Below are 22,626 nucleotides of genomic sequence, written 5' to 3' on the forward strand. Positions count from 1 at the left end.
TATGCTAAGTACATTCAGGGGGCCTATGTTCGTTTTACTCAAGTGTGCAGGCAGCCTACCTTTGGAGAAATAGCATAAACTAAAGATTCTGTAAGCCATTACTGATGGTAACTATCAAAAGTCACCACTCCCAGCAATTCAAGCAAAGCTACTGCTTCCGTGTTCACCTTTTTGTACAATACGGAGCATCTTTGACAGCTTCCTCAGGTTGAGTAGGAAACAGAATATCCGTGAGAGGCTGAGCAGAAAGCAAAACAGAAATATTTCAGCTACATCTACGAGTGAAGCCACGAGCTTTAGCTTCTCTAGTAATTTTCCTGAATGTCTTTTATGCCAGATCTCCAAGGGTTTTTCTCCCAGAAATTTTTGGGGCTTATGTCTGCATTTTGAAGGGCAGACTATTACACTGAAGTTCCTTTCACGGTGCTTATTAAGATACACCTGTATATAGCATTTTACAACTTTTGGAGTGATTTCATCATGTAAACTTTCACTCAAACCTCATAAACCAACAAAGCTGTGATGTTGATAGGGTAATGACTGTCCCCATTTTAGAGATAAGGAAACTAAGTCAATTGTCCAAGATATCTCAGATAATAAATGACAGGACCTGAGTCAAGTCTGCTGATTCTGGTGCTCGTTCCTTCCCACAAAACTGCCCCCACCTCAGAAAATATTACATAGCCACGAATAAAATCTCATAAGTTTACAAAGAATGGATTTTTATTTTAAACATTTTTACCTGTGGAAATTGCCCTGCAGTTTTCCAGAAGTGTTATGATAATTAAGTACATTCGCATGGATCTGTTTTGAGCAGAGCATATTTTCACTCTTAGCTGAAGGCAAAGCCCCTGCTCCCAGACTAACAATTTTTGCTACATATCAGGTCACTTCTGAGTGCCCACGGAAGAGCCCCACACAACCAGAAGCTCAATATGAAATTTGAATTATTTATTTATTTTTTAAAAAGATTTTATTTATTCATGAGAGACACAGAGACATAGGCAGAGGGAGAAGAAGTAGGCTCCCTGTGAGGAGCCTGATGCCAGACTTGATATTAGGACCCTGGGATCACAACCCAAGTCAAAAGGCAGATGCTCAACCAAGGAACCACCCAGGTGCCCCCAAAATTTGATTTTCAATCGAATTTGCTCCCCAGGTAATCAGAGATCAGTGAAAGGTTAGGAAATTTAACAAGTGTACCCTCTCTGCCCAGTGTAGACGTAGGCCTGGGACACCTTCCTAGGTGTTGTGGGTTCAAGGAGGAGTTTTCATGCCTGAATCCTACCACTCACCATTCTCCTCAAAGCTTTCATCTCAAGAATGCTATGTAGCACAAGGAACAATTAGCAATACAGCAGGAAAAGGTCATTCATTAATAAAGGCTTGATTTGAGGATTCAGCATATGCCTGGCAACTCCTCTTCTCTTTCCTTCTGTTACAGGGTTCTCCGGTTTAAAAAAAAAAATGAGTTGGAAAATGCAGCTTACGCTACTCCCTCCTTTCTGAATCTGAGAAGCTAAGGTCTTCTGAACAAATTGGCCTGACCTAAAAATCCGGAGCAGTGGGAACTGACTATATAGACATAGATGTATATCACTTTTCATGGTGATGACCTTGCTCACTGGTGACATGGAGCCCTAATGACTCATCTCAGACCAATCAGAGTAGTAGCTCCTACGCAGGAACTTCTAAGAAAGAGGTATATCAAGCACCTCAAATTGTGGGTGAGAGTATTTGCTCTCCACCATGGACCAAGGCTGAAGCATAAAGAGAGGGTTAAAAATGCTCCCCTTCTCTAACATGAGAGAGCAAGAGAGAGAGAGAATGCTTGCTGTTGCACATAGGTCTATTGGGGAATGGATTTTAATGCTGGCTCCCTCTCCTGGGTTGCCATAGTGATGAGAGAGTGAAGAGCAAGTAATAGCAGAGATCCAGTGCTCCAGGGGTAAGTAACAAGGTTCTCCTCTCAGCAGAACCATGCTTCCCAGGGCTTCAGGGTCACACAGAGGATAAGGAGGGGGTCTTGCACTCAATGATTTGTTATCTCAGCTATGCTCCTGTTGCCAATGTGTCAGAATGAGAGCAGGCCAGCCTCTGGTACTGACAGTCAAGCCTGCATCCTCTACCCCCAGAATCATGTCAAGCGACACCAGGAGAAACCTATTAACATACTGCTTCCCTCAGAGCTTGCAAAAAGGTACTGCCATCAGCACCCATGCTCACGGCACACATCAACACTTCCCAGCCTTTGTACTAAGGACAGAGTTGCCCTATTGAGCCCCAATGATGTCCAACAGGAGACAAGTGGCTAAATCAAGCTGGCTGTGAGCACAGGGCAAAAGTTAATTTTTCAGCAGTGCATGTAGCTTGGCTGAGGGGACGATGCTCACCTCTCCTCAAACCCATAATCTAACATTTAATTGTATTCTTGGCATGTGTTGGAGATGTGTCAGTCTTGGGCCAACTGTCCTGGTAATTTGCTGCCCTTTCTTTTAGGAGAAGAGTCATAGTTTGACAGGTTACTGGGGATACAACCTAGCCTCAGTAGAAGCAAGAAACTTGTTGTCAAGTGCAATGATGTGGTCTCCAAACAATAAGCCATATCCTGGGTTATTGATGCTTCATGGTTAGTCAGAGCTCAGGGCCCTTGGCAGTTGGTTGCAAGGGTTGGTGGTAAAGTGCTAGACTCAACAGAAGATTCTGGGTTCCAATCTTTTTTTTTTGGCGGGGGTGGGGGGCGTCCAATCTTAAATCCTGTGCTGACTTGTGCAATGTTGAACAAGTGACTTCTCTTCCTATCTTCAATCTCTTCACTGAAAAAAATGGGAATATATATATATATCTCCCTCTCTGGTTTTGTCTTATTTTTCCCTCCCTTCTACTATGATCCTCTGCTTTGTTTATTAAATTCCACATATGACTGAAATCATATGATAATTGTCTTTCTCTGATTGACTTACTTCTTTCAGCATTATACCCTTTAGTTCTATCCACGTCATCACAAATGCTAAGATATTGTTTTCTTGATATATATATATATATACTATATATATCTCACATCTTCTTTATCCATTCATGTGTCGATGGACACTGAGGATCTCTCCATAGTCTGGCTATTGTGGACACTGCTGCTCTAAACATTGGGGTGCAGGTGCCCCTTCAGATCACTATGTTTGTATCCTTCGAGTAAATGCCTAGTAGTACAGTTGCTGGGTCATAGAGTAGCTCTATTTTTAACTTCCTGAGGAAGCTCCATACTGTTTTCCAGAGTGGCTGCACCAGTTTGCATTCCCACCAGCAATGTAAGAAGGAGACTCTTAACTCTAGGAAACAAGCTGAGGATTGCTGGAGGGGAGGTGGGTGAGGGGATGAGGTGACTGAGTGATGGGCATTAAGGAGAGCACGTGATGGAATGAGCACTGGGTGTTGTTTGCAACTGAGGAATCACTAAACTCTGCATCTGAAACTAATAATACACTATTTGTTAATTCATTGAATTTAGAAGAAAAATGTAAATATATCATGGGGAATATTACGAGATTCGGGTGAAATTGTGGATGTAAAGCTGCTCAGAAACACAGAAAAAGCCTGTGTAAAGCATGTTTATGAACATTCACAGGATGTACAAAGATGTACAGTCAGAACTTCTTAAAAGTATACATGGAGGAAAGTACATGGCTTAGCTCAGGTCTTGCCCACAAGCCTTAGATGAGTGTGTTGACAGTGCCTGCCTTGGGGCAAGACAGCACACGTGGGGGCATCCAGGACCTAATAGAGCAAGTTAGGGGAAGTCAAGAAGAGTCAGAGATGAAACTGCTAAGATGTGCCAAAAAAGAACAGTGCTGGGGCACCTGGGTGGCACAGTCAGTTAAGCATCTGACTCTTCTTTTTTAAAGACTTACTTACTTATTTATTTATTTATTTATTTATTTATTTATTTATTTATTTATTCATGAGAGACACACACAGAGAGAGAGGCAGAGGCACAGGCAGAGGGAGAAGCAGGATCCATGCAGGGAGCCCAACGTGGGACTGGATCCCAGGTTGCCTGGATCACCCCCTGGGCTGCAGGCGGCGCTAAACCACTGCGCCACCGGGGCTGCCTAGCATCTGACTCTTGATTTTGGCTCAGGTTGTGAGATCAAGCCCCATGTTGGGCTGCATGGTCAGCAAGGAGTCTGCTTGAGATTCTCCCTCTCCCTCTGCCCCTCCCTCCACCTTCTCTTTTCCTCTCTCTCTCTAAATACATAAATCTTTTTTTTTTTTTAAAAAGAACAATGCTATATACATCATTGTATCTCACATTCATAATGTGCCAGGTTCTCTAAGTCCTTTGCATGTATTATCTCATTTAATTCTTACACTGACCCTGTGAAACTAGTATTACTGTCTTTATCTTATGGGTGAAGAAACTGAGGCTTAAAGATTAATGTGCTATTTGGCCCCTGGTCACTTAGGCAGCAAGGAGGAGAACCAAGACCTGAACCCAGTTCTCGTGTGACTCCAGAGCCTGTTCCGCATAATCAGCAGGTGCTAACTGGCTGGTCATAGAATCCTCTGGGTGATGGGCCTCCTGACCCCTTGCCTTGTGCTAAGGATCCAGGCTCAGTCTAGAGCTCGGCCACTAGGGGGCAGTGCATCTCCCGCTGTTACAAGACAGCAGTTCACTTGTGGGGGGGAGAGGGGCGGGCTCTTCTGGGAGTTCGCTGTTCTCTCCCCGGGTGGAAGGCCTTGGGAAGAACCCACAGCCTGACTCCAGCTTGTTCTTGGGTTTCCGCCTCAACCCCCATTTTATCAACACTTGGCTCTAGGCCCCAGGTGGCCCCAATGATGGGGACAGAAACGGCATGGCCGTTTACATGCTTCTCCTCCAGGTAGTGCACAGAAGAGCCTGCGAGCTGCGCGCCCCTAAGGGCCTTTCAGGACATCTCTGGGGGAATCAGTAGAGGGTAGGATGAGCCTAATAGTCAGGAACCAGGACTCTGTAGCTTCACTGTCCGAGCTCTCCCTATGGAGAACGTCCACACCTTCTGGCTGTCACTTAACCTCTCAGAGCTCTTTCTTATCTACAGATATGAGCTTGGCGCCACCCATCCTGCTGGAATTTGGCGAGCCCTGCTCTGGGATAAAGCGTGCACAGTGCCAAGCTCAGTGCCTGGCCCACCACCTTGGGAATGGGTAGGTAGTTCCTCCCTCCAGGCTCTTAAGCAGACACCCAGCAGGGGCCCACTGTGCTCAGAGGCCACACAGCGCTCAGGGGTAGGACCAGGAGCAGTCCCTCAGCAGCCCCTGGCCACCCGCCCCCAGCCCTGCGGCCCAGGAAGCAGCCCAGGTTCTATGGGAACCACACTGCTGCCCAGCTGGAGGCCCTGCAAACGTGCCAAGCTTGGCCACTCTGTGCCTTTCAGCATCCCTCAGTTTTTCCTGGCCCGGAATTATTCCTAACCTCTGACTCACTTCCCTCCCCGCCAGAACGGAAACTTTTTTTTTCTTCCTCCCCTCCCACAGATGTAATCCTTCCCCCAGCATGTATATTTCATCTCCTGAAAGTGTGGTGCTCTGGCAGTAGACAGACCTGAAGCCTGCTCCTGTGGCTTAGCGTCGGGGTCACCTGAGGCACGTGCTGTCCTCGCTCAAAGACCGGCTCTGCCGTATTAATTGTGTGACCTTGAGCAGATTCCTTAATCTTTCTGAACCTCACTGTTGCTCACCTGAACTAGTACTTAAGATTCAGGATTGCTGAAAGGATGAAGTGACATAATACATGTAAAGGGCCTGGCACTTGGAAGGGGCCGTGGATTACCAGTTGTGTGATTTGGGGCAAGGCTTTTTTTTTTTTTTTTAAACACTGTAGGGGCATCCGGGTGGCTCAGTTGGTTAAGTGTCTGCTTTCAGCTTAGGTCATGATCCTGGGATCGAGCCCTGCATAGGTCTCCCTGCTCAGCGGGGAGCCTGCTTCTGCCTCTACCTCTACCCTGGCTCTCTCTCTCAGATAAATAAATAAATAGTCTTAAAAAGCACTCTAAGCCTCAGTTTTCCTAACTGTACCCATCCTGCAGGATTGGCATATTAAAAGAGTTCATCCTTGTCAGGTCTCTAGCTGTGCACTCAGTCCATACTAAGAATTCAATGATTATCAGCTGTTGTAACTCTTGCCCTCCTAGCCATCCTGTTGCCTTGTCCCCTCTACATAGGGAAAACTCCCTCTTCTGCCTTGCTGTGACGATCTCCTACCCACATACTCTCAACTCCGCATGCAGGGCTATCTAATGGGAAGTTTGTCTCCTTTCCTCCCTAGGCTCCTGGTGTAAAAGGGTGGCTGAGTTCCCTGTTCTGACCTGTCAGGGATCTGGTGTTGCCCGCTGCGTTTTTCAGTTTACCCCCAGTGAGCAAAGCTCAACCTTCATGCAAGAACACAAATCCAGGCTACAAAGACCTTGCTAACTCTTAGTCTTCTCATTCATAAATGGGCATAATATTATTGTGCCTGTCTCCTAGGATTATTGTGATTATAGTGCCACAGGTGATCATGGGTGTTACAGGAATGGCAAGTACCTAGTAAAGAGTGTTGTGGCTACCACTTACTAGGTACTCACTCTTTGCCAGGTTTTTGTACTTGGGTTTCTGTGCCTGCATGGAGGTTGCTGCAAGCCTTCCCACCTGTGAGTAAACCAAAAGTACAGTACCCCACACCAGGCTCCCGACAGATCCAAATAGTGAACTCAGGCCACCTGATGACAACCTTGTTTGGGAACAGGATGGGCAACCATTTTACAACAGGGGCTTGAAGTGGAAAGGAGACAAACTGCCCACTAGATAAACCCACAGGTTCAGTTAGAGGGAGAGGGGAGAGGTGGGGGTTGGTGATACTCAGTGGGGTAGGGAAGAGGGAGTTCCCTGCCTAGAGACACAGGGGAATGAGCAGAGAGCTGACAGCTCGTTGACACCTGAGTGGAGTGGGCCTGTGGATAGAGCCAGCACGTGGCAGAGACCCGATGGGATCACAGGTGCATCTGCCTCCAAAACCCACGCCCTTAACCATTACAATATTATCGCCTGGCACAGAGTAGGTGCTCAATAAGTATTTGTGTCATGAAGGAGTTTATACCATTGCCTCTTTCTGGAAAGTGTTCCTCCTCCATCTTTCCCTGGGCCCATCCTTCAAAGCCCAGCTCAGATGCAGCCTCCCATTCAACTAATGTGCCCTCTCTCTGTTGCTTTTGGGCGGGGGAGCCAGGGGCATCAGTGCTGGGGCGAGGCAGGACGGAGCCCTAGGATGGGCCAGCTGTCGTGGAGGGGGAGGAAAGACTCTCCAGTTTTGTGCAGTTTTCTCTTGTGTCTGTGCACTGGATTTCAAGTTGTTACAAGGACTGGATACACCCGTGACAAAGTAACTCACACTGGGCTCTGGTTACTCATAACAGTGAATTCCAATCACTTAGCAACCATGTGTGGGGAGGAGGATCAGAAGCCATTTCAGGGCAGGGGACTGGGAGGGGAGTGAGACAAGATGTCTGCCGCTGACCAATAGCGCGTGTGCAGTAAGGAGGAGGTGGGCAGGGAAAGTAAGAGAAGCTCATTCTGAGTTAAGAACTACTGCTCCAAGGGTTTTAGGGTCTTTAAGCCCCTGGGGATTTAGGGATTTGTAATTCTATGCTATATAATACCCTAAAACCAAGGATATTGGGATTCCAAGGATTTTAAATGCCTACAACCTATGGTACAACGACTCGAGCAATTTTTGAGCTATGAAATGCTGAGCTTAGGACCCAGACAAGGATTTTAAACGGAACACTGGATCTGTTAAAATACTAATCCCCCTTTGACTTCATTTTTTTAAAAGATTTTATTTATTTACTCATGAGAGACACAGAGAGGCAGAGACACAGGCAGAGGGAGAAGCAGGCTCCACGCAGGGAGCCTGACATGGGACTTGATCCCGGTCTCCAAGATCAGGTGGACCCTGGGCTGAAGGCGGCGCTAAACTACTGAGCCACCTGGACTGCCCCCCCCCCCAATTCGACTTCAAATCAATCTTGTTTTAGCACTTGGGACAGTGGTTTCCAAACCATCTTCCCAACAATCTAGGGATCCCCAAGGGCACCTCACAGAGAAGTGGAGAGAGTTAGTTATTGGAGAGAGGACAGCAGGGTAGGAATTCTGCATCAGACATTGTGGCTTCCGCCAGGGCAGCTCCATCTTCATTTGGTTTGGATATCGGGCTTCTGTATTCCATTCAAAAAAACGTGTTTTTGCAGAAGCACAAAAAGTAAGTTTTGAAGCCTCTGTCTTAGGAAAAAGAAACCCGTGGAGAGTGGCCTGGGAAAACATATGTAACCTCTGTTGGCTTTTTTTTTTTCTTTTAATGGGAGATAGACATGACAAAGATTCTTCAACTGCCAAACCAAATGGTGCCAGGGAGATTGGGTGGATCCGGATAAATCAGTCATTAGTCGAGTAAACCAGTCATTAGCTGACTCTACAGATAAGCTCATGTCTGTTATAAAATTAATAATAACCACTACTAAAACTACAATTGCGATGACTACTACTGTTTACCGAGTGCTTTTAGGATGTGCCAGGGACTTTGCTAAGCACTTTACATAAGTTATCTCATGGGATTCCTCACAACCACCCTGAGAAGAAGTATTATTTTCCCCATTTGACTGATGAGGAGACTGGGCTCTGAGTGGATAACTAACTTGCCCAAGGTCATACAGCCAGCACAAGGTTGAGTCCGCTTTACTTACAAGCAGAAACAGAATGGACTACAGGAATTACAGTGGTCAAAGGTCAGCTGTTGGGTGGCCTGAATTAAGGACCAAAGTTAAATTCTGACCAATAGATGGCACCAGTGTGTGTGAGTTTGGTGGTCTGCTTCAGTTGGTCAAATACAGCTGCTGCCCAGGGAGAGCTCAGCACTGAAGCAGCCTATCTCAATCAGCACTGAAACAACCCAGCTCAAGTTGAAGGAAGAGAAAGAAATGGCCAGCATTTTATTCCTCAATCAGATGACATCCCCCTGTCCTGTTGGTAGCTACGCAAAGATACAGGAAGCCAGCAAGTGGAGGAGCAGAGGCAGTTAAGAAGACCTGAGGATCTTTTCTCTTCAACACTTGCTGGGCATGTGCTTGGTATCAGGCAGCATGCTCTGTAATAAAGTCACATGGGGATATCCTGCCTAGCTATCTTGCTGCCTGGGGAGAGAGGCAGGTGCTATGGTAGAGGAGGTACTGAATAGATGGGGGTACCAACCTGGACCTGAAGGTCTGCAGAGGCTTCTCTCAGGAATGGTGTCTGAGCGAGTCCTATTGGATGAATGGGAGCTGCACAGACATCCAAAGGTGGTAAGGCATTCCAGACAGAGGCTTAAAAATCCATCAAGCCTCGACACATTCAAGGCCAGGCGGCATGGGCTTCAACTGCCAAGAGAGATGAGTTTGAAGAGACAGGAAGAACCAGGCGATTGAACAGCCTAGAATATCACACAAAGAACTTAATTTGTGAACCTATGAAGGCAGAAGCCATTTAGTCTCAAGAGGGTCTGCGAGCCAAAAGAAAAAAAGAGGTAAGTCCAATTGTTGGTGAGGCAGTGAAGAGCCAGAGGAGGGTTTTCAGCAGGGGCACGATGTGGTCTTATCTGATGGCCAGTGGGGAGGCGAAATTGCAAAGGGGCTTGCTGGAGGCAAGAACATCAGTTGGGGTATTTGGGGCAGGAAAGGCATGAGGACCTGAGCAGTGATAGATACGAAGGGAATCAAGTAGATAAAGTTGACAGGACTTAGTGAGCCCTCCTAGCCTCCTCCCCACCTGCATATACTCATCTCCAAAGCTCAATTGAGGCTGTACTTCTCACTAAATCCCCCCCGCCATATTCCCAATTTTCAAGCTGCTTTTTGGGGGCCATTTTGCTCCCTTCCTAAGCTGTCTTTAATCAAGTTTAATCAAGCCTGACTGATTTCACAAGTTAACAGAGAAAGTCTGTCCCCCATGCTGGGTCAGTCTCTGGCCCTATAACCCCATGGAGTAGAATCTGTCAACTGACCTCGGGTAAGGCAACAAATTGGCCTTGAGCTGGTCTCTGACCCTCTGCCTGTGGCTTCACAACATGGGCAGAGTTCAGTTAAGAAATCAGCACAGTTCCAGGAAAAGGGCACACATTATCTAGTTTATTTTCTCCTGATTCAATTCATACCAACATACAGACCCCAGTGGATAGCAGGCAAAATGGAGGGAGGTCCCCAAAGCAAGATTTTCTAGATGCCCCCTTCCTCTCCTGCAAGGCCCATCAATGAGGTGTCCTAACTTCGCTTGGATCTGAGGTTGGAATCCCTGGAGGTGAAGCCAGAAGTCAGGCTTTCTATGGGGGGACAGACTATGGGGCCAGCTGGAATGCCAGGAAGTCAAAGACCCCTGAAGAGTAGGTGTTCCTCTCTGCATGGGGATGCGCTGTCTTGATCTGCTCCCTGGGAACTTCAGAAAGCAGGTCTTCCCCTAGAGCTTCTTGGACCCTTACACTGTCAACATGACAGAAACACAGACAATGAGATGCCAGAGGCCTGGGCCCACAGGCCAACTGAATATGGCCAGGGTATGCTAGTGACTCAAGGACCCAACTTACAGTCTAGAGGGCTATATCTGGAGATTCCTGGCTAATTGCTGCTCTAGAGCCTTGCCAGTCATACTGAACCCCAATCAGACTCTGACCGGTTCAGTTTGGGCCTGTCACGAGTGGGGAAGGAGGATGAGCTATGGCCCTAGGTGGTGCTGACCCTGGTCCCCTCACATGCTCTCCCAGCCCCCTTTCATCTGTCTCCAATTTCTTCTCTTCTTCTCTCTCCTCTTCTTCTTCTTCTTCCTCCTCTTCGTCATCTGAGTCCTCATATAGGTTGATCGTTGCCTGGATAGGGAAGTTCTGCAGTAAAATCTCCCCATCACTGTACAGGTAGTCAAAGGAGCGGGATTTAGGCCAGAAGAGCCTGTGGACAGAAAAGAAATATAGCCCCTAACTTAGACGGGGTCCCATCTGTTGCAGAGAGGCAAGTAAGACCAAGAAAGAAGTCAACCCCTAAACTTCTTCTCCTGCCTACAGAATGAGGTGAAAGGGAAAAGGAGGAAGTGCATACACATTGTAACAGAACTCTCTAGATTGTTAAAAAAGGGATGCAGGCTGGAAGGTAATGTCTGGTGGGCTGATGGCTGTGGGAAGGCCCTGCCCCGGCATCTGTCAGCTCTGACACTGATCCCACCCCCCACTTCAGAAGTCTTCTAGCCAAGAATGATCTATCCCTGCATCCTCGGTGTCCCACTAAGGCTTCCTTCACTGACCTCGCCCAAAGGGGCTCATTCTTAGGGGTCATCGACATTGACTTCAGGTAAGGCAACCTTGGCCAGTTCCCTTAACCACCCTGGGCTTCGGTTTCCTAATGTATGAAAAAGGGATCCTGGCACTGCCTCTATCCTCCTTCTGCTTCACAAGGCTGTTGTGCAGATTTGAAGTGCGAGTGGGTCTACAGCAAGTTCTGAGCTCGGCGCGCCAGACTTACCTGACAGGGTGATGGAACTCGGAGGCAGCCTTTATGACTTTGGCACCTGTCGCCCCACCAGTGGCCTGTCCAAAGCAAAAGCTAGCATGTGGTTCAAAGTACATGGCCAGACAACTGCCTCCTCTGTATCAGGGGTCATAAACCTACGTAAGATGATCTAGAAGAAACTTTAGGCATCCCGAGGGCAGCCCCTACCCACCCCCTCAGCAAGGGGCTCTGTTCTGGTTCTGGCTGTAAAGCAAGTGCATGGAGTCCTGGGGGTTGTTCACTTTGCTGCCCCTGTTCTAACACCTGTTTGGAGACTGTCCAAGAGACAGAGTTCCACCAAGCAGCCAAGATTCATTGGCGGGGTTGGGGGGGGGGAGGTAAGGGCGGGCTGGAAGAGCACTGGGGCTAGGTGCCAGGAGACCAGGATTCTAGCACCAGCTCTCTCACAGGCCAGTGGCAGGGCCAGCCCAAATCCCTCCCTACTCTGGGCACCCGTCTCTTCATCTTAAGGATTGCCACAGAAATCTCAGGGTTGCCCTCCTCCCAGAGCTGTTGAAGAATCAAATGTGAGCAAGGCATTAGAGATACTTTGCCATGTCTGCAGCCCTGGACCAAGGGCTGGGGCTCTCTGGAAACGGACCTTCTGGGTCAATGTGAATGCCTGTGGCCACCTATGCACGTAACCGCATGTATCAGGGGCTCAGACTCACCGCCTCGACGCCTTTCTTCCCCCACCACTGTGGTAGGTCCCTTGCAGAGGACAGCCAGGGCCTCCAAAGACACGCTCCTCTAGGACAAAGAGATCAATCTATGGAAGAAGGATACTGGAACCTGGACTCCTTGAGATAACCAAAGAGGCCTCCGGAACACTTGGCTCGGATGCTGTCTAGTCCAGGAAGCTTGTCATGAGGCCCCTGCCCTCTTGTCCCCACCTGAACAATGTGATTGTTGCTCTTGTCATGCTGTTTTGTAATTATCTGCTTGCCTTTGAGCTTCTTAGGGACCAGTTTAGGTTTGACCGTATCTGAATCCCCAACACCCCAGTGCAGTGCCTGGCACACAGTAGGCATCTTGCTAAAGGTTTGCTGAATGTTACACATCTGGAGGAAGAAATGGGAGTTGGGTGGAAAATATCTTGCCCCTGACTACGCCAAGAAGGAGAGCTTAGAGTCCTGCCATCTTCTGGGGCTGGGGAAAGGGGCCTGAAATATTTCTGGGCCCACTGCTTCCCCACTAGACTTCCAGAGGTCCAGGAAAAAAATATGGAGATTTTATGGTGTGGTCAGGAAAGAGAAGGGCCCCTGATCAGAGGCTTCTTAGGACTTTGGCCCTCTTTTACTCCCTCTTCAGCATAGGTCATATTAAAGCCAGGCTCCATGGCAGCCTCTCCCGTGCTCCTCAGTGGACTCAGTGAGCAACTTGGCCCATGAGGCCGTGGCTGCTCGGCTTTCAGCTTTGCCAATGCCCACTGTCCCCGAGTCTCCTCCTGCCACCCAGAGGGATGAATGAGGTGTGAAGCCAGTTGAGACACTCCAGCCTGAGATGCAGAAGGGGCTCTGAGGGCTGTGAGCCTTGTCCTACCCCTCCACAGAGAGCAGGGGCACCCTGGACATTTCATTTTCCTTCCTCTCCCAGGACCCCGCCAAGCCTGAGTCCTTGTCGCCAAGGGCCAAGGTCTGCTTACCTGTCACTGCCACCTACTTGTTGTCCAGAGGAGACAAGCAGTGGTGGACTTAATAGGCCAGGGGAAGCAGCCGAGGGAATGGAAGGGTCCATCCTTAGGGGGTCGAGGCCAGACAGGTCATAGGGGCTCTTATTTCTCAGGACCTCCTGCATTCTTTTGGCCTTTCCTGGGAGACCCTTTTATAAGGCTTGCCTGGCCTCATAAATTATTCAGGGCAGCTCAGGGCTGGAGGGGACCTGGGAGGAGGGGTGAGGATTTAGAACAGGGAGCTCTGGGAGGGGAAGCCCGGGTCTCTGGGTGTGAAAGCTCTCCCAGTTGAATAAACAGAGAGTCAGTGGGGGGTGAAGGGTTTTCTTTACCTCCAAGTCAGAAAGGAAAACACAGAAGGGGCAAATCATACACCATTTGTGCAAATTCCCCAGGCAGTAGCAAGGCTGGCTGGGGCAGGGGGTAAAAGAAGGAAGCTCATTAGCACCGCAAACCACGGAAAGCTGTCCGGCATAGAGCGCTGGAAAGACAGGCCTTTGGCAAAGCCAGTTCCCAGTAGAAAAGGGATAGCTGACCCAGCTAAGGCGAGTGAGGGACCCACACGTTATTTGGGCTCAAACCCCCAAGAGACTTGCCAGGTGGCCCTGATATTAGGTGGCACTGCCATTAAGTACCACCTGGGTCAGGAAAAAAGGAGGTTCTGGGTGTAGCAGGTCCAGCTGCCTGTGGGGTGACCCTCAAGTGCCTGAGTCTCCTCTCCGGCCTCAGCAGTAAGTGGTCTGGTAAAGAAGCATGGGCAGCATTTCAGGGCTCCCAGGTCAGATTCCAAACTGCAGAGCTCAGCACCCCCTCCTACTCCCCAGTCCAGGAGCTGGGGTGGGGAGGGGGGTGGTGGCGGGGAGGCAGGTCTCTGCCTGGCTGCTAAACTGCTGAAGAACCATCCCTGGCCCCAAGGCCTCTGTTCCCTCACGTGTGAGAGGAGGGTGCAGGGTGCAGGGCCAGTGGCCTCAAGGGGCCCTGCCAGCCTGAACACTCTGTGACAGGTACTGGGTACATAGGTACTGACCCCAGGGCTGGGGGTGGGGGTGGGCAGCCCAGCCGCTCCAGCATAGTCGTTGGCCTTAGCCAGTCTTCTGGACCTTTGCCAAAAAGCTTCCAGTTACAACTGCCAGCAGCCTCCTTGTGCTTTAGAAGTCCCAGAAATATTCCTCTGGGGGCTCAGCATTCATCCCCGTCAGGGTTTGTGATTGTCCAAAATCTGAAACAAATCCAATGTCCAATAATGGGAAACCAGCTACATTCAGCAAGGTGAGTCTCTGCCCTTGAATACTAAGCAGGCACTCGCGATCATGCTCTGGAAGCCTCAGCATCAACACCGAAAGTGGGAAAGAAAATCAGATCCCAAAATTGTATGAACAACTCGATGCAAGGGGCTCCTCTTTCCTCTGTTCCCCTGACCCCCGGCTCCCACCCCACTTCAAATTCCAGCACCACCATGTGCTTGGTAGCAAAGGAAAAATCAGAAACCAGGTAAAACACATGCCTCACTTGGGCTGGGACGGTGAGACAATTTCATATTCCAACTGGCTTGGTGGAAGAGTGGGGAAAGAAAACAAGAGTGGGGAGAGAGCCAAGACTATGGGAGATTTTTTATTTCCTTCTTCGTGCTTTTCTGAACGTCCTTGAAAATGCTACAAGACCCGATATTTTTTGGGCGATAGAAAATAAGGACACGTGGAAGGTAAAAGGAAAGAAAGAAATGCTTAGTTGCAGAGGAGAGAGAACTCTGTCGGGGTTGGGGGTTGCCAATGGGGGATGACACTTGCTCCGTGGGAGCTACAGGGAGATACATCTTGGCTCCATCAAAGGAAAACTTTCTAGCAGCCCAGCCACCACCTAACCCAAGGGCCTGGCACCATACCAGCCCTCAATAAACAGAGGTTTATTATATGTGTTGAAATGAGGGCAGTGGCATGCGCTGCCCCAGACTGCTCTGAGGCAAGCTCTCTGGATCCCGGATCCCCAGAGAGGGGAGAAGGAGGGCTGCTGGGGAGCCCGAATCTCTCTCAGTCTGGCAGGGTCCTGGCTAAATTCACTTCCAGAAGTTGAGGGTTTGCTGGAACTGCTTCACTGGCCCAGAAGAGGAGTGAGGCTGAGGGGAGGCACCAGGTGGAAACAAGAGCTGGCAGGCCTGGGGCCTTCGAGGAGAAAGAAGCAAACCTATTAGCATTCCCTGGGATCTTTTTGACCTCCAGGTGGCCAGGGCCTCTGAAAACAGGCAGGAGGGAAGAGGGAAAGGGGGAAGAGGGAGACATTAACTCCTGAATTCAGGAGTTCAAACCCAACCGGACTTGGCCAGGCCACCCGTCATGCCACCTCTGGCCTTGAACCTGTGTTCATTGGGTCACAATCCTTCACCACTGGGGCTGTCTGGCCCCTTTGCTCTCCTAAGCAGGCTTCAGGGTTCCCCTCAGGCCAGCTTCTAGCATGCTCTTCTGGAGCCCAGCTGCCCTTTAGGCCCACCTGCATGGCTGTTTGGTCTCCCCACAAAACTGCTCTCTGCCCTGCTACCTCCTGAGAATTGCCACCCGCCTCAAGCAATCAATGGGAGACGATGCCCCGGCCCCTCTTGCTGAAGGATTTAAGGCCTGCAAGTGTCGCTGGACAAAAGTGGGAGCCTGGCTGTGTGCCCTTCCATTTGGCACAGAACAGGAGTAAGATGGCCAGCAGTGTAGCAAGGAAAGGTGTGGAACAGCCAAACGAATGGCTTCTCTTCGGGGTGATTACAGCCCTGCCTCTGTTTCCCCTGACAGCCCCATAGTATCTGGGTTTTGCCCTTGGTGGCTCTGCCAGGCCCTCCTGAGAGGACTGGGCCCCTCCTCTGTGCTACACACCACTGGGCTGGGCATTGCCTGGCATGGGAATGGACTAGAAAGAGGAAAGTGCTGAGGACACTGCCTTAGGGTACTTACAGCCTAGGGAGACAGACAAAACCTGTGCAGGGCAAGATGACTCCAACAGCCTCAGCTGGGCCCCAAGACCCCTGAGCGTGTTCCCTGGTCATGCTCTAAGTCTGGCCTCCACATTTCCCTGGGCCACATTCCAAACTTCCTTCAGCTCCCTACCATGTTCCTGCTCCACCCCTCCCCTCCTACTTCCCTGAGAAAACAGAGGCCTTCAAGCATGAATTACCTCAGTGCCCTGCCCCACCCCCAAAAAATTGGCCTGCAGCTCCAACTTCCTTCCTCCCCAGCCCTCCCTTCTCAGGGGACAAGGTGCCCCTCTCGTTAAAGGCTAATCCCTTTATCTGGGCCTTGGCCTCATCCACCCTCCTTCTCCGGGCCCTTCCTCCAGACATCATCATGCCCCTTCTTTTCAGGAAAGGCCAGTTTCTTTATTCTAGCTCTCTCCCTTCCCAATGTAAAATGGCGGTCTCCTTGATGCCAAGAAATACAGCTTTTCTCTCTTCAGATGTGTTCTCTCATTCCCCTAACATGCTCTCTCTCCCCCTCTCTCTCTCTCTCTCTCCCCTCCCTCCCTTCCTCCCTCCCACTCTCTTATCTTTCCATCACCCTCAAGTACCTCAGCCCTCCTGCAGGTTGGCCCCCACCCCATCCTCCTAGTGAATGAGCACCACCAAAGGTCACCAGTAACCTACCTGCCAAATCCCTTTGAACTCTTGGGTGGCCAAAGATACCATTGGCCAAGCCCTCTTTCCTTAAGCCCTCCTTCATCTCTTGGCCCCCATGATTATTCTCTCATCTTTCTCCTACTTCTGGAACCCCTCCCTGTGTTCTGTCGCCCACCTCTCTTCCTCTGCCCATTCCCCCCTCACCTGTGGCTCTCACAGTCCCCAAATTAGGCTGATACACAGCCATGTTTTCAACGGAGCACAGCAAAATGGGGAGAACATCCCAAAGTAGAGGTTTTCCGTAGTCTAAATGTATTCACTCATAGAAAGGACTGTCCTTTATTCTGAGATTATGCCCTTCCTATTTGGGGGCAGCAAGATATTCTTTCTTTTTTGAAATGATTGCAATGGTGGGTGCTAGGCTTTTATTTTTTCCTTTTTTTTTAAAAAAAAGATTTATTTATTTTTTTATGATAGAGAGAGAGAGAGGCAGAGACACAGGCAGAGGGAGAAGCAGGCTCCACGCTGGGAGCCCAACTCGGGACTCGATCCTGGGACTCGATCCTGGGACTCCAGGATCGCGCCCTGGGCCAAAGGCAGCCGCCAAACCGCTGCGCCACCCAGGGATCCCCTATTTTTTCCCTTTTAATGCTCTGTGAGTTTACCTTTCCAAACTCAAATGTTAGTTTCTCTGTGTCAATCCTGTGAATGTTTGTTGGATGAATCCAAATTTGAGAATGATTATTTCCTCTCCCCCCTGTCCCCCCCCACTACAAACTGAACCTCCTCTGTACCTACCTCAGGAAGCAGCATCACATGGGACCCAAGTCAGTCAAGCTAAAGCATCAGCCACTTCTCACACCTATCTCTTCCGCACTCCTCACTCACCCCATTGTCCCTTCAACTGTGGCCTCATTCATTCTCTCTCACCTGGACACCAGGAACAGCTTCCAGGGAGGTTGCCCCATCCTTGACTTGGCCCTTCCAACCCACCCTCCCCACAGCCACCCCAGGGATCTTTCTAGAACACGGATCTGAGTACAGCCCTCCTGCACTGGAAAATCTCCAGTTATCCCCAGTTGCCTAGAGGAAATGTCCAGCCCCATTCCCGTGACTGCCTAGGCCTGGCCTGCTCCTCCCAGCTCCAGCCTCCAGTGGCCTTCATGCACCCTCCCCTGCAGCTCCCCTTGACCTCACCTCCTCTCCATAAACAGGCTGTGGCCTTTAACCCCTAATCCTTTCAGGGTTGAGAGCCTCTGGAGGTCTTAATCCCACCCTGTGTCGGACTGGCCTTTAACCAAAGGAACAAACGGGCAAATGGAAGAGTGGATCACACCCAGCGAGGATGGATGTCATTCTGTGAGATTTCTGTTCTGGTCATACCTAGATGGAGATGGAGGTTGAATGTGCACAAATGCACAGACTATGCTGTGCCACAAAATATATTTCTTGCTGTGGGTCACTGGTCAGGAGATTGGCACCAAGGGGGCTGGCATGTTGTTCTGTGATTCACTTAGTGCTGTTCATGTCACAGTCCTTGTTGTGGGTCTAGTCTCCCCGGAGAGTGAAACAGAGGTCAGGAGAGCAGGTGATGCTGGGGAGACCTCTCAGAGGAGGGGCTCATCAAGTGGGGCTGGGCATAAGTGGGCAGAGAGAATGGGAACTGAGATGCTGGCCTAGGAGCGGAGAGTAATAGGAGAGAACATTTGTTAAACATTTATGTACCAGGCACTGTCCTAAGCATTTCGCATGGATTAATTTGCCTCACAAACAACCCGAAGGAGGAAGACACACTATTACAAGCCTTGTTTTATAGATGAGACTAACATACTTGCCCAAGGTCACGGAGCTAATAGTGACAAGGCTGGGACTTGAACTCAGGTGGTCTCTGTGCCTCTTGGGCACAGCACTGTATACCATCCCCGGGAGGTGGTGGGAGGAGGGAGCTGTTCAGGAAACAGCAAGAGGCTAGGCCATTGGAAAGGGGACCTACAGTGGCAGGTGGAAAGGCCCAGAACAGGTTCTGGGCTCACCTCAGCAAAGATCTTCCTCCTTCCCTCCAGCCTCTGCCTCCTGAGCCAGGGCCCCTGGGGTCAGGGGTGGGGTGGGGTGGGCAGGAAGCCTAAAAGACCAGTGTGGGGCCCAGGTGGAGGCAAGAGGCAAGCAGGGTCTGCCCTGACAGAGGAAAACAGGGCAAGGTTCTCTTCCCTGACCCCAGCCTGTCCCCAAAGCAAAAAGAGCAAATGGTGCCTGGGACCTCTGCCCTCAAGTCCAAATGTCCCAAATGTGCCAAGTCCTGGACCCAGCCCCTTGGGTTCCTGGGACGGCGGGGGTTGGGGGGTTCCCCTCTGGAGAACAGCTTGCTGCCTGGTCGGCCCTCCTCCGGTACCCTTCTGCCTCTTGGCTTGCCATCGGAGCCAGGCCATGTGGGCCATGTGGTACAGGGATCTTTTGGCAGAGCCCCCTCGCAGCTCCCCATTTGCTCCTCATTTGGACTGCGGGGGGCCTAGAAAAACAGAGCTGAAGCTCAGAGGAAACTCCTAGGAGGGGTGGGAGGGAGAGTGCCCCTGGGAAGGTCACTCCCAGCCAGGCCCCTGCCCTCCACCCTGCCCTCCAGCCCATCCAGCCCCATCCCTGGCTCCCCTGTCCAGCCTTGCCTGCCCCTCTGCTCCCCTCTGCAGTAAGACAGCCTCTCTCCCAGGCTGGCCAGAGGCCCCTGGAAGATGGGAATTCTCAGGAGTGCATTCACTTCTCTTTTCTCTTTGGTCCCCCGGAGGCCTGCTGATGGTGCCTCAGTGAGGACAGACCTGGGTAACTAGTGACAGGAATCTTCCTGGGAGGTGGATCCTTCCAAGCTAATAAGAACAGCCACCAGCACTACAGAAATCAGTAGCATTTAGTGAGCACTCACGATGTGTTGGGCGCTGTGCTAAGCACTGAATTTCCTCATTACTGTATTTACACCTTACGAAGATCCTATGAGGTAGGCACTGTTGTTCGCTCCCTTTAATTAATTAATTAATCAGAGACATAGGCAGAGGGAGAAGCAGACTCCTTGTGGAGAGCCTGATGTGGGACTTGATCCCAGGACCCTGGGATCACGACCTGAGCCGAAGGCAGACGCTCAACCACTGAGCCACCCAGGCGTCCCTGTTGGCCCCCTTTAGAGATGAGTAGGAAACTGAGGCACAGACAAATGAAGTGACTTCCCAAATAGCTAACGAGTGGCAGAACAGAGATGGGAGCGCAGGTGTGCTTGCTTTCAACCCTCCAGGAGGTTGTAGAACACAGTTGTGTGGAGGGTGTCATTCCTGTGGCAGTTGCACCACCCCCCTACCACCTCGTGTACTGCTGTGGAGTTGGGCAGATAGCAGAAGGGGGCCAGTGGAAGTGAGCAACTGGTGTCACAACCTGAGCAAAAGTCCCCCGCCCCCATCACCGGTGATCTGGGGGTGGGCAGATTGGTCAGTGGCTCCACCTCCCAACTACAAAAACTGGGTGCAGCTGGACCTACCATCAGCGCTTCCTTCTTGAAGGTTCTTCACTCAGCCCTCACCAGCCACTGTTGTAGGGGGCTTGGGTCACCACTCTAGCTCAGGTCCCCATCTAGCGTCTGTGTATCTGCGGTGGATCTTTATGTGGTAAAGTTTGGGCTCTAGACACCTATACACTCGGGTGTGTCCCAGCTCCAGCACTCAGCTGTGACCCAAGGCAAACAACTTGACCTCCCATTTCCCAGGGTCCCCATATGTGAAATGACATAAGGGTCCCTGCCTCGCAGGGTTGCAGTGAAGGTTGAATGAGAGAGTTTATGGGTTGTTCAGTTGGATGCGTACTTAGTCCTTGACATATGTTGCCTGTTAGCACTATTATGATGATTCCTTTCTCCCCCGTACCCCCTGCTCCACCACCGTGGTTAGGCAGAGCTTAGGCTTTGGAAATAGGCTGGAGTTGGAATCCCTCCTCGCTAGTTTACTGTCCAAGGTGCCGTTGGGTAAATTAACCAATTTCTCTGAACCTCAGTGTCCTGGGGGTGGAAAGAGTAGTGCTGGAGGTGAGGATGAAATGAGATGCTGTAGGTAAAGAGATGCTGATTCTTTTGTCCCACTTTGCACACCTGGCCAGATTTGGCTTCATACAACACAGCTTTCATCCTGCTGCTACCCAGCACCAGCAAACCGTGACTGGTGGCATATGGCAGGCATATGTCTATTCACGGATTTCCCTGTATTTTCAGCCTCGCCTCCACCTCCATCCAGCATTCCCTCTCACTTCCAGTGGGCCTGGTTGCTACACGGGGCCTGCATGTGATCCTCCCCCATGACTCAAAATCGACCTCTCCTTTCTAGGTCCCAGAGGCCTCCAAAATATGCCAGTATTCACAGGCTTTTCACCTGAGCTCCATTTTCAGATGTGACAGGAGCCTCCCTATCGAAGTGATCAGGGAAGGGGCTTTGCCATCCCTCCTCCCTTCTAGAGGACTTGGTCCACAGCAGGTACTCATTCCACGGGAATACAATGTCACTTGATGGCAGAGGAGCCGGTCTGAGAGTAACAGATTCAGTCTAGCAGAGCCTTGGGATTCTACTGTTGGGTAGCAAATAACCACGACAGGCATACCGGGGCCAGGAGGAGATTCTCTGTTAGTATTTTGGCCTTCAATACAGAGCCTCCAAAATCCCAGGATGGGGGTGTTTTAGCGGGTACCTTTTGACTTGGTTGAGACAGCCCAGGAGTAAGGCAGGTCAGGAGTAGAAGGGGCAGAGCAGATGTTCTCTAGAAAGTCTTTGCTCCATTTTATTCTCAGCTGCCTCCCCTATTGACAGGATGTTTCTAAGCCTGACTAAAGTCTCCAGGAGCTCCTGGCTGGCTCAGTGGTTGAGCGTCTGCCTTCGGCTCATGTTGTGATCCTGGGATCGATCCCAGTGTTGGGCTCCTTGCTCAGGTGGGAAGTCTGCTTCTTCCTCTTCCACTGCCCCTTCTCCACCCCCAACTCATGCTCTCTCTCATAAATAAATAAAATCTTTAAAAACTATATCGTTTCTTCTCTACCCTCCCTTTTACCTCCCCCTTCCAGCTCTGTCCTAGACCAGCAGCCCTAACAGTGTGACCCAAAGATCACTGGAAGCCCCAAGATTCATTCATGGGATTCAGACAAAACTACTTTCATGATAATACTAAGATGTTATTTGCCATTTCACAGTGTTGACATTTGCCCTGATGGGGCAAAAGCTATAGTGGGTAAAAATGCTGGCACCTTAGCACAGATCAAGGTGATGGTGCCAAACTAATATTCATGGTGTATTCTGGTAGATGAAATGCCAGTTTCACTTAAAAATGTCTTTTTTAAAATTTTGTTTTATTTGAGAGAGATCACAAGCAGGGGTAGGAGTGGAAGTAGAAGCAGACTCCCCACTGAGCAGGGAGCCCTATGCCAGGCTCGATCCCAGGACCCTGGGATCATGACCTGAGCTGAAGGCAGACACTTAACCAACTGAGCCACCCAGGTGCCCTCACTTAAAAATGTTTTGGTGAAACAGTAAAGATAATTAATCTTTATTAAATTTCAATGCTTTGAGTACATGTCTTTTCAAATAGCCTGTGTGACAAATAGGAACGGAGTATAAAACACTTCCACTGCATAGTGAGTTATGATGAGTGTCATGAGGAAAAGCACTTGCATGATTGCAAGCTAAACTAGCCAGTTTCTCATAGAACATTCTTTTTTTTTTTTTTTAACTTGAAAGAACGATTGACAAACTACAGTTATACAGACTTGGGCCAGT

General features: G+C 50.0%; 2 protein-coding genes across 3 annotated transcripts in view; one reads left to right on the forward strand and one right to left on the reverse strand.

The window, feature by feature from the left end:
• Positions 1–8,668: 8,668 nt before the first annotated feature.
• Positions 8,669–22,626, forward strand: part of CLDN2 (claudin 2) — a 30,385-nt gene continuing 16,427 nt past the window's right edge. Inside the window, exon 1 of the mRNA XM_072744512.1 lies at positions 8,669–9,571. The gene's annotated coding sequence lies outside the window, so the exon portion shown is untranslated. The remainder of the gene's footprint in view (positions 9,572–22,626) is intronic.
• On the reverse strand, positions 10,144–17,884 carry RIPPLY1 (ripply transcriptional repressor 1). Of its 2 annotated transcripts, XM_072744513.1 has the most exons (5): positions 17,771–17,884; positions 14,276–14,467; positions 12,248–12,326; positions 11,550–11,614; positions 10,144–10,982 (listed from the first exon to the last, which is right to left on the reverse strand). In XM_072744513.1, exons 2-5 carry the CDS (start codon positions 14,317–14,319, stop codon positions 10,715–10,717), a joined length of 456 nt encoding a protein of 151 aa, XP_072600614.1. In that variant the 5' UTR covers positions 14,320–14,467; positions 17,771–17,884; the 3' UTR covers positions 10,144–10,714. The 2 variants fall into 2 exon arrangements, with proteins under 2 accessions (XP_072600614.1, XP_025870691.1); XM_026014906.2 differs by lacking the exons at positions 14,276–14,467; positions 17,771–17,884 and adding an exon at positions 13,222–13,417.

Source organism: Vulpes vulpes, chromosome X (assembly GCF_048418805.1).
Source record: "Vulpes vulpes isolate BD-2025 chromosome X, VulVul3, whole genome shotgun sequence".
In the NCBI taxonomy this organism is placed as follows: domain Eukaryota; kingdom Metazoa; phylum Chordata; class Mammalia; order Carnivora; family Canidae; genus Vulpes; species Vulpes vulpes.